The sequence below is a fragment of the Anabrus simplex genome, chromosome 2 (assembly GCF_040414725.1).
Source record: "Anabrus simplex isolate iqAnaSimp1 chromosome 2, ASM4041472v1, whole genome shotgun sequence".
NCBI classification, from domain to species: domain Eukaryota; kingdom Metazoa; phylum Arthropoda; class Insecta; order Orthoptera; family Tettigoniidae; genus Anabrus; species Anabrus simplex.
Window position 1 is genome coordinate 407,392,597 of NC_090266.1, and position 12,496 is coordinate 407,405,092.

At 38.1% G+C, this 12,496-nt stretch overlaps 1 protein-coding gene across 2 annotated transcripts in view; it reads right to left on the reverse strand.

The window, feature by feature from the left end:
- Window positions 1–294: 294 nt before the first annotated feature.
- Window positions 295–12,496, reverse strand: part of LOC136862860 (uncharacterized) — a 142,022-nt gene continuing 129,820 nt past the window's right edge. For both annotated transcript variants that reach the window (XM_068225801.1, XM_068225802.1), the window contains 2 exons: window positions 7,221–7,376; window positions 295–600 (listed from right to left, as the gene is read on the reverse strand). In XM_068225801.1, coding sequence (XP_068081902.1) covers window positions 572–600; window positions 7,221–7,376 — 185 coding nt within the window. In that variant the 3' untranslated portion in view covers window positions 295–571. The remainder of the gene's footprint in view (window positions 601–7,220; window positions 7,377–12,496) is intronic.

Below are 12,496 nucleotides of genomic sequence, written 5' to 3' on the forward strand. Positions count from 1 at the left end.
CATAACTCTTTTAACTGTACTCATTGTTATTTTTCTTAAGCATAACATTTTGATACAATATAAGTATTGTTTACATTATCTTGCATAATGTTTACACAAAATTTTAGTCCATATTTTGAAATTTTTTAGCCCATAAGTATGTGCATATTTAGCCATTTTTATCATACACAGAGTTCTGTTTATCAGGGTGAAAGGTGAACAACCAGACATACTGAACTGCTTAATCTTTTTATGGAGACTAGAATGAATGATGAAAAATATGGTAGCAAAAATATTAGGGACAACTACACTTGATTACAACTTTCAAAATATTTATTGCTTTTTAAGTACACACTTAATATTTTCAGGATTAAAAAATCCACAGGCTTTAGTTATAATAACTAGGAACAACCACAGGCTTTAGTTACAATAACTAGGAACACACTGGTGTTAATTTGGTATTGTTGGATTTCAACAACTCTGGTGTCCTGTAGTTACTTTTGGTAGGTTTCTGTTGCCATTATCTTCCTGATCTTTATTCACACAGCATAATAATTTTGATAACTTGAATATCAGGTGAAAAGAAGGTTTTTCATTGTATCTCTTGACATTTTGGAAAATCTGTAATCAGAGAAGAAATACAATGATAAAATCACCGACAGTGTACTTGCAAAATTATCATGCACAAACTATTTACAAGGAATAGGGTGGCAAATCATATATAGTTAAGACATATACCAGACAAACCACTATTTCATGACTCTGGCATTAACACATCGAAGCACACGCCCGACCTTGAATCCGACTACGTGAAATGCTAGAACATCCCTTGCCCGAGTATACCTAGGTCAGGGACACATTTTGTGTGTGAGAGAGAGATTTATTAAAGAAATAAATCATCCGTCCTCCAATGAGGGTGACCGTTTGGATCCGGAATACAGTTTCAATTTCAATGGAGTTTAAAACTATAAATTTTATCGTTGAAGCCGTTATCTTCTTTTTTCCCAGGGTTAGTGGGGGAGGAATGTCAATCACGTTCTCAGGTACAGATGGAAGTGAATGATTTGCAGAGAGTTCCTCAGTATCTTTATTACTATTTTTTCTAACTCGCAGAGTGGAACTTTCAAATTTTGTAGGAAGTTCGATGTGTGACTAGGGAGGGCGCCTCTTGCTCTGAATAGCAGGCCTCTGACAATCCACCGATCGATAGGTATTTTATACTTAGATGAAAGGTAAGGCAAGCATGGAACATAAATAGCTTCTTGATTACGATTTATTTTTGTAACATAATATGACATTTTTTCTCATTCAGAAAATATAAATATTAGTGTTGAGACTTAATTCTTACCTTGATCCCCATTTCTTCAGAATATGATCATGGTTTTTGAATATGTTCATAAAAATAGTGTACAAAATAATTTGAAATAGTCTTAAAAAGCCTGAGTTTTTGGAATTGAGGTTTGAAAAATAGATTGGGACTGAATGTGTTAAAAGGCAAAAGCAGTTTGAATTTTTAAGAAAAAAAGTTACAACTCTGCACATGTATAAGTTGTCATGAGCAAGAAGCTATACATCTATATTGTACACCATACTAATTAACTAATGAAATGTATTTAAAAAGTAAGTTTTCAGAGGAATATTTGTAAACTGAGGTTGTATGGCTGAATTAAAAATTAAATGATACTAGACCAAAACAGGACTAATAAAACAAATAATGTAAGATCCAAGTACTGTATTTATTCAATTATAATTCGACCCCTGAAAATCATAACAAAAAACTTTTTAAAAAAATAGATGAAGCACGCACAGCACAAGGAATACATTTTCTGCCATTTAACTGTTTAGTCAGACATCGCAACCAGATGATTCAGATTTGTCGAAACTTATTTCATTGTCACTGTCTGTATAGAGACAAAGTACATTCGAGATCAAACACTTTTTTGAAAGCACAACCAATGATTATTCATGTAATGTTTGGAGACAATGCTAGAATTTCAAAAGCTTCAGCTAGTGCAATTGCTAGCAGAGTTTCCACAGTGATTGCATCCATGGACAGATTACTAAGTATTTCCTGCACTAGAAGAATGTCAAGAGATTATCCATGACTTCTATGAAATACAGTTTTTTTTTGATGTTTTAAGTGCAATAGATAGTATGCTTGCAAGAATCTAATCACATGGAGGCAACAGAGCTGAAATAAGCCACAATCAGAAGGGAAGCAGATACGATAAGATTATGGCTATGGTTGTTGTTACTAGCCTAAATCAAGGCTTGGAAGTGGAGGCCTCGCCCACACATGCTAGAGAGGCATCCATGGTTCCTCCACATGGGTGATACGGTGGTTCAGGTGAAGTGGGGCTGGTGATTGAGGTGAAGGGTCACTGCAGGGTACTGTAACCAACACATAACTTTGCTCTACACAGCCTGGACGAGCCGCGAGTTGGGAAAGGGGCGATCCCAACCTAGGGGGAAAGTTAGGCTGTGAAATCAGTCATGATAATGCCAAGTGGAGACCACGTGAGCAGGCCTACTGAAGGGGGAACAAACTTGGCTAGGTTCGGGCCGGGGGCGGACCGCTGGATGGATAAGTGAGGGGCGTGGTCTCCGCTACGGTGAGCCTGAGTTGCGGGAGGACAATGTCTGGCTGTATGCCTCACCACGGATGGTGAGAACGTTGCTCAGGACCCTAGAAGGGGCAAAAACCCTATGATTGGTTGAAATATGGATACTTAAAGAACCAATTTCAAAAACTTTGACATCAAGGGAAGCCAAGGAAGCTCCAGTAGAGCAGATCCGGGAGCAAGCCAAAGACGAAAAAATGGAGACAGAAGTCCCAATTGGACAGGCTGTCGCCAACTCAAAACAAGAAATGACAACAGAAGCTACAGTAGAGCAAACTGCTGTCAGAATCAATCAGCATGATACCAAACTTCTAACACAAGAGTGGAGAGTGCTGAATGCCACTTCAATCAACAAGACAGGAAGGACAGCCGTTATAGCCCTTAGTGAAAGAGACTTTGAAGAGCTCAAAAAGAAAAGCCTTAAGGCTAAGCTTGGAATTGGGCAGATCAAGTTTCAAGTCATCAGGGGAAAAACGAAACCCAATGTTGATAAAGATGGAGCTGAAGGTCCTTCAGGCCAATCTTCAGCATAAAAAAGCAGCGGTGGCCAATTTCACCAGGAAGTTCAAGTCCGGGGCTACTGCTGTGGCCCTTATTCAAGAGCCATAGGTAGTCAAGGGCAGAGTAGCAGGACTGGCAGAATCTGGAGGTAAGCTGATGTACGATACAACATCGGAAATACCCAGAACATGTCTTCTTGTAAACAGGAAATGAAAATGTCTTTTATGTTGCAGGAACACTGTTTACGGAACTTAACTGTGGACAAGATTAAACTTGGAAATTGGGAGAGACCCAGAGAAATAACCATAGGCATTGCATACCTCCCATATGACTCAACCAATCTGCCTGCATCAGAAGAAGTTGAGAACCTAATTTGCAACACAAAGAGGAAAGGCGAACACCTAGTCCTTGGAGCAGATGCAAATTCACACCACACGGCAAGGGGCAGCACGAACTGCAATGCAAGAGGTGAGTCTACTAGTGTTAATTATTGGAACTGAGTTGACGATACTAAATCTAGGAAGCAAGCCTACATTTATAAATAAAAATTGTAGCGAGATAATAGACATTACACTAAGCACTACACTTATTGCAAACTTTATTAAAGTCTGGAAGGTGCTGGAGGAATCATCATTGGCAGACCACCAGCACACACATCCAATTTGCAATAGATGCAAGACTATGTGGGATTGAGATGTACAGAGACCCGAAAAGAACTAACTGGGACAGATACAGAGAAGTTCTAGGGAAGGCTGTACAAAAAATTCCAATAATATGGGAGGACTGAGAGAATTGGATGAGGCAGTGGAACTATTAGAAGAGGCCATTATAGACTCATTCCATGAAAACTGTCCTCTCAAAGAAAAGAAAAACACCAAAAAAGTAAGGTGGCAGAACAACAAACTAGCCAAAATGAAAAAAGAGGTTAGGATGTTGTACAGAATATCATCCAGAAATGGTATGTAGGACGTATATCATAGGAAACTCCCTGAGTATAACCTAGAGATATGGAAAGCAAAAAGAAAATCTTGGAGACTGTTCTGTGAGAAAGTGGAATTGCACACTGAAACAGCAAGGCTCAAGAAGGTTCTGAAAGCAACCCATATAAATCTCAAGTGGAGACACTGGAGAAACCAGATGGGTCATTTACTCAGGTGGGGAGGGACACGTTGGAGATACTAATGGCGTGTCACTTTCCTGAGGCTGAGGAGATGACAGAAGAAGAAATGGTTGGAACAGAGACCAGAGCTCGAAGGGCAGACAAACTGTGCCAACAGAATAATAAAACATAACCATGTAAAATGGGCAATCGACACGTTTCATCCTATAAAGGCTCCGGGCCGATTCTCCTACAGGAAAGACGGGAGATACTCGTCAATGCCCTAACTGACCTTTTCAGAGCTAGTCTAGCTTTTGGGTACGTGCCGAAATCATGGTCTGAAGCTAAAGCAGTATTCATACCTAAGCCTGGAAGGGCAAATTATGCCCAAGCCAAAGCATACAGACCATTATGATTAACCTCCAACATGTCCGAAATGCAACAAAGGTCATGGATGTCTGCTATTTTGAAGAGATGCCACATAACACAGCCCGCTGTGTTGTTTATTCAAAAGAAGTAAAATACGTAGAACTGGTGTCGGGAAGAACAACTATCAGTCAACCCGAACAAGATAACTGTGGTCCCTTTTACAAGAAGGAGAAAATTAGAGGAAAAGAGATCACAAACTCTTTGGGCAACATATATATATGGAAGAACAGGCACTTCAATACCAATTAATTTTCCACTGATTTAAATGGAATTCGTAGTCATACAGTTTATTGTAGGACATATTTCTCCTTCAAGAACCACTTAGTTTTTCACTGCAGAAGCATTCTTAAGATGTCACATAGTGTCATTTGCAGTTTTAATGTATATTCAGTACCTTGTATAAGTGTTTGTTTCATGACAACAGTAAGGATTTTTTTTTTTTTTTTTTACCAAAATGCTGTTATTTTATCAATAGTTTATTCAAATCAAGAAGGGCAAGTGGCAAAACAACAACAACAACAACAATAATATTTGCTTTACGCCCCACTAACTACATTTTTACGGTTTTCGGAGCCGCCGAGGTGCTGGAATTTGGTCCCGCAGGAGTTCTTTTACATGCCAGTAAATCTACCGACACGGGGCACAACAAAAGACATTGGCATGTTGGGTTTCAATTTTAAGTGTTAATTATTCTTGTTTATAATTATTTTAGTTTGTTATGTACATCCTTTTGGATTATGTTTTTTAACCATTCTTCTTCTACAGCTTTTTCTCTCACACCTGTGGGGTTGCGGGTGTGACTGTGTCACACATGTGGATTTGGTACTGTTTTACGGCCGGATGCCCTTCCTGATGACAACACTAAGTGGAGGGATGTAATTACTATTGCATGTTTCTGTGGTACTTGGTAGAGTGGTATGTTGTCTGAATATGAAGAGGAAAGTGTTGGGACAAACAGAAATGTCTAGTTCCTGAGCCAGAAGAATTAATCAGATGCAATTATAACTCCCAACCCAGCAAGGAATCAAACCTGGGACCATCTGAACCGAAGTTCACAACGCTGACCATTCAGCCAAGGAGTCGGACTATTATTTTTGACTAGTAACAACCTGATATTTAGTAGCTGAAGATGTTCTGAAAGGAGAACGAAACATGTTCTACAATGTACTGAGGACCGGAGGGACTTTTGAATTTCCATCATATCGAGAACTTTTGAATCGCGTTAATAAACCTAAGAACTTCATTAAGACTATCATAATTAGTGATCCAACGTGGATTTTTGGATACAACATCAAAACCACAATGCAATCATCACATTGTTTTGAGAAAATTTGCAGAGACCTACATAAGCACAACAGGTCAAGTCAGACTATGAATTCCATTTAAATCAGTGGAAAATTAATTGGTATTGAAACAAAAGACCAATACATTTCTCAATAGAGTTACCTGAAGTCAGAAGTCAATATGGAACCAACTATGAAGTTCTTCCATTACATGCAATGTCAAAAAAAGACTGTCAACACTTTTAAAGTCTGACTGTGTACCCAGAGCACCAGAGCAAAGTATGGAAAGTAATGCAACAGAAAGGGTTTGCAAAACAAATGACAGAATATGAGCAAGCAAAGTACAAAATTGTTGCAGCAGTGTCCAGACACATGTAGGCAGGACAGAGTGGTTTTGGAATGAAACAGGACTATGGCAACAAGTGTAATGTCACCACTGTTATTCATAATGGTTATGGGCGAAACTGTGAAGAAGACGAAGGTGTTAGATGTAATAATAATGCGGGAAAATTGTGGCCGAGGACAAACATTGTTTTTGGCGATTGATGCGATAAAACCACAATTCGAGGAACGAGTGATGCAGAGAAATTTAACAAGTTTATATGGAACATTTTTGGGACTGAATGAATTGAATGACAAATAAGGAAAACGAAAGTCCCAAGAGCGATGCATTGAGTTTCTACTGTACTGCAAAATACATATACACTGTCACTGATGACCAGACCCCCACTGAAAGGAAAGTAGACTGATCATATACGTCACTTGAACCTATATAAGACTGCAAGTATTCGGTAGAAATGTTTAATCACAACTAGCTGAAATGGGGGTAAACCATACAGTTATTGGCCACTTAAGGATAATTTGAAGTTTGTTATTCAATAAAATTCATGAATGGCAGCAAATAATTTTTTGAAACAGATTTTTGGCATTATTATTTATTTCTAATACAATAAGGACTAAGACACTTGTGATAATCCACCAACACAAGGCTGGCGTATTTGAGCACTTTCAAATACCACCTGACTGAGCCAGGATCGAACCTGCCAAGTTGCGGTCAGAAGGCCAGCCACTCAGCCCGGCAAATTACCAAGTCAAAAATAACTTTTTTCCCCAATAACAGAACTCTCCTTTTGAGTAGTTTCCTGAACTGCAGGGTTTCTACATTATTAGTCACCAAACAAATTTTGCCATTTCGTTCATTGTGTATCATAGTACAGTAAAAGAGAATACATTTTTATAGCCATATAAGAACTAACATCACCATGGAGAAAAAGACTTTAATAGGATAAAAAATATACGATTACATACTTAATCCGAGGAGAGGATGACGAAGCTTCAAATTTGTCGGGAGAGAATGGACACACTTGCTAGAAACCACAGGCGCAGGCAAACTCATTTCCTCTGGTGACTGATCTTCACTGACTGATTCAGACAGCACAATGTGTCCAGCAGATGGCAATACCACTAGAACAACACACCAGCATTTTTTGGAGCTTATTTAAATTACAGTACACTTTTATCCAAAAATTGTGTCACAGAACCTACAATGCATTAACATTACGTTCTTTGTCCAGGTTGGATCGTGTATCATGGAAAATGATGTACCCCTGCTCAATTCAAGGTAATCAGTCTCCCAAGGTGGCTAAAATTGACCTTATTCACCTGAGGGCCGGTTCTACCACCTACTGGTAAAGTAGCGCGTAATTTGCCCTCCGCGTAAAAGGGTGTTTCCGTCCGACCACTCCCAGGTAGCGCTATCGGCAGCATAAATCGTCGTTACCCGGCGCGTAATTTCTCGGCCACTTCGAGGGCCCGATAAGACTTTACCTGCCGGGCAAGTTCTGAGAGCTGAACATTATTAGCTGTATTTCTGGTGATATGCAACTCAAATTAGCTTAGTATACTGAAAAAAGCATGATGCTGTAACAGTGATCGATATTGTATTGCAGGATTTTGAACATTGATGCTTCCCTTGAGTTGCAACGGTCACACCAGCCTCTCGCATCGGTAGCGCAGGGAACACATTTTATACGTCAAGCTTTCGTAAAGAAACTCTAAAAGGATGTAAAATCAAAATCTATTTGGAAATAATTTCAAATGGGCTTTAATTTTCTACTTTTTCAGTTTTCGGACACGAGATATATATTACTGTATGTATCCTCACTAACCCAAGCGTATGCGTAGCGTAATGGTTAACACGTTCGCTTCGTAATACGAAGTGTGCAGGTTCGAGTCTTTATTATGACGAATCTTTTTTATTTCCATTATTAGCGTTGTCTTAATCTGTATGCCTCTTTTCATACGTTCTTATCACAATATTATGTCTACTAGGAAAATTGCTTTATATGTATGCTACCTATAGCAAGTGATGTTATGATTAATAGCACATAGGACTGTCGCCCAGGTAGCAGATTCCCTATTAGTTGTTTACATAGGCTTGTAAATTATTTCGAAGAAATTGGAAACTATTCCATTCCCGAATTCCTCTTCCTATGAATGGATATTTATCCCGATTAGTTCTTTACATTTACAGTACCTTCCAACTTTATCTTCATAAAGTTAAAAATTAAAATGAAATGCTTTATCAATAAATGGAAGCATCTGGAACTAAACGAGGTCACAGAACTAGTTGCAAATAGAGCATCGCGGAGATACTTAATCAATTCACAGAAGCCTGCAGATAGAATGCTCAAAGGCAATAAGTCCGTAAAGAAGATGTGTGTGTATGTACATATATGGAAGTGCGTAAAAGACAGTTAAGAACAACGGCAGGGAACGAAAATACACTTTAAAATGTAAATTAGAAATACGATGAAAACCTGCGTACCTTCTATTACGGAGCGAGCGACTTGACCAGTCTACTACGAGAATACCTTTCAAAAACGCTGCCTTGCATGACAGGTTATAACTGGCGTAAGAAAATGTAATCTCGAGATTTTAATCCCAATTAGGTATTGATATTGAAGATCATAGATTAAAATCACGAAAGCTTGACATGAATCGTTGTCCATAACTCTTAAGACTCCCCTTATTAGGCTTTTTGGTGATAATCAGCAGACGCAAGCACAGGGAAATAAGACAATCGAAATGGGTTTCATGCATCTGACGATAGATAGCACCACACTCGAAAGCGAGAAATCTCTGAAAATCAGTCTAGCCAACCTCGTATATCGGTGTCTAGCTCCGGGTAGCTACCTAGCGCTTGCGCGGAGGTGGTTGGACGCAAGCCAAAGTACCAGCCGATTTACACCTCCAGGTAGTTTACCTCCCGGGCAGCTGCCAGCCACTTTACCAGCAGATGGTAGAACCGGCCCTGAATCACATAGGGGTACATTAACCGTCTTAATGAAGAATAATTCAATGTACTGGAAATGTCAGCAACCTGTAACATAATGCAGAGTCGCTCAAGAAAAGAATGAGTGCATGGTATGTTACAAGTTAAAACTTTTCTCAGAAACAATTATTAAACCTATAGATATCATGTTTGCTGTGGGCATCCACAAAGTTTCCAGCTACATGGGAGGTAAATTGTATTTTGATAATAATGAAAACTACTGATAAAATTTTAAATGCGAGGAACATACAATACCATGTGCTCAATCTTTTTTTTTTAGTTTGTTAAGAAGGAAGCCATATTTTCCAGTGTTGACTTAGTTAATATGACTTTAAAGCTTTTCAGCCTGTCAAAAGCAATAATTATAACACATAACACTATAACATACCTGTAAAAAATAGACACACACAAATAAACAAAGAATGACACGTTTCGTTCAACAAGAACATCATCAGATTCCATCAAATCACTTTAAATCATGCACATGTATGTACAATATTGTTTATGTTACATAAACTTGTCAATGATTGAGAGTTGATTATATTATAAACAAGTAATAACAAACAATGAGTGTAGAAGTCCTCTACTGTAACTTTATTAACTTATATTTCTACTGCTAATCAATCGTCCTTTACCCTCAGCAACTGCATTTCGACTGCGGCCACGTCCTTGCCCAATCCTGGTGGCGAGAGACAATGACCTCTGTTCTGTGGAGAGGGGGATGGGAAGTAGGGGAGTGAGCTTAGTGTACTGGGTAATGACCCTGTTCATTGGATACTGGTGGGGAATGTTGCTTCTTCATGTTAAAATATATTTTGGTGTATTAGAGAGTAAATGCAAGTTAACGATTTTGATGAAATAAAAGAATGGAACTGGATTAAAGAGTATCTTGAAAGACATTACTTTTAGTGATAAATAATAACCTAAAAAAAGTCTTGAGTGGCAAAAGACACTGCATAAGTTCGGAGAATTTACTACAGATAAGAATATCCAAACCTACATTCCAGATATTTAAGTCAGAGTAGCCTCCTGTGGGATACATTAGGCAATAATGCAAAAAAGTATGAAATGTTGTTTAGAATATAATTAAGCAGGACAAAGAGTGGGAGGGGGAAGGGAGAATATGTATGGTCCTTGAGGTTGGTTTGGTTAGCTTTCCTTACGATATAAATTTTGGTCACTTCTTTAATAATCGAAGATTTGCTTTTATTTTCATGGTGTAAAATTTCTAGATCTGTGTTGATGTCTGTGAGATGGTGTGAATTGTCATACATGCTCTCTGAAAGCTGAATGCCGATTGTATCTAATCGCATTTTTCTGTTATTTGTATCCTGTGTGGAAATTTCGTTTTGTTTGGCCTGTATATGTGGCATTGCATTTAGGTTCTTGACACTTGAGTTCATAAACTCTTGACTTGATAAACATGTCTTTTTTGTTTAGGTTGCATTTGCTGATGTGTCTTTGCAGTGTGTTGTTCGTTCTAAACGCATTTTTTAGAGCTTGCTTTTTGAAAATATTAGCTATTTTGTATGCGTTCTTGTTCAAGTAGTTGATGAAAATATTTTTTTCTTTTCTGTATAATAATGAACATTTTTCTAAATAACTTTGAAATCAATTTCTTAACCAACCAGCATTCTAAAGGAAACTTTCACTAGAGCAGATATGTAGATGACATAATATGTTTACATGATAATCACATCACAAACGCACACCAGTTATTGAACCTGAATTCTTCGCAAAGTTAATCAAACTTAAAAAAAATTTATACATCACCAATTTAGTTGTTATCAGATGATTAACTTTTAAATTTTTCTTGAGGTGTTTGACTTTCATATTAGTGGAGCGGTCTGTGTTGTGATTAAATACTTTTTTATGATAAGATAAAAGTTTGTTTTTCAATAACGTATTTCATCTCTTCCCATTTATCTAAGGGTAGTTTGTATACAGCCATTTCAAGGTCGTTCTTGCTAAGACTTATTTTACTCAAGTTCATAACAGGTGGATGAAAACCTTTGGATTCAATGTTTGGTTCAGTTGTATTGCTTAGATTGACAAAGTTTTTTGTGTTCTGTTTTTTCGAGTTTATGAACGAGTTCCATTTTTAATAATAATAATAATAATAATAATAATGTTATTTGTTTTACGTCCCACTAACTACTTTTAAGGTCTTCGGAGACGCCGAGGTGCCGGAATTTAGTCCCGCAGGAGTTCTTTAACGTGCCAGTAAATCTACCAACACGGGGCTGTCGTATTTGAGCACCTTCAAATACCACCAGACTGAGCCAGGATCGAACCTGCCAAGTTGGGGTTAGAAGGCCAGCGCCTTAACCGTCTGAGCCACTCAGCCCGGCTGTTCCATTTTTTGTCTAATGTATTTTGCTTACTGGACAGTGTGTTCTCTAGCTTATTTGTAATGTGTTTTTGTAGTGAATTCCATTCTAAATGGAAATTCTAAGTTCCCAAGGAGGGAATTAGATATTTTTCCACCAATAGAGCATGTCAAAAAACAGCCCCATATAGGGCTTCTGATAAGTTCACCTGCATACACCCCAGCGTCAATGGGTAGGGTCTGACACATCCCACTCTGATGAGTCTGGTGTCGGACCTAAGACGAAACGCTGGTTAATAGAGCAAACGCCTGAAAAGCCTTACATCTGATCTGTTTAGTTCCATTCTAATCGGGCTAAAAGTGTGGTAATTTCCAAGTGGGCCTCCTAAAGTCTGTTGTTCAAAATAGACTTTTTCTGATGTAAACAAACTGATCTCCTCCCCTATCAAAATCTCATCTGTCTTTAACTGAAAGAATCTAGTTCTTGTGGGGGGCTCCTGTGTGCCTTTTTAGTGAACTTTAGGAATGTAGGTGTCACATCACTGAGACATCTCCTAAGAGAGTTTATGTCTTTACATATTTTTGCTAATTTCACTTTTGTATTACAGCAGAAATTAGCTTTCTTTCTTGCCTGGATGGCATTCTCATTACAGATTATACATCTCTTGTTAGATCCGTATTGACGGTTGAACTTCTTACAAAATTGTACACAATTGTTTGGATTATCCTCCTAGTCAATATTACAATATTTACATCCAATTAAGACGAAACTTTACATAGACATATTTTGATGCGGCATAGGGTCATCAGGCATCTATATATATAAAATAACATGTCCTGGCTGACTGACTGATTCATCATCGCCGAGCCCAAACTATTGGACATAAAGAAATGAAATTTTGGGGATACATTTATAGTAGG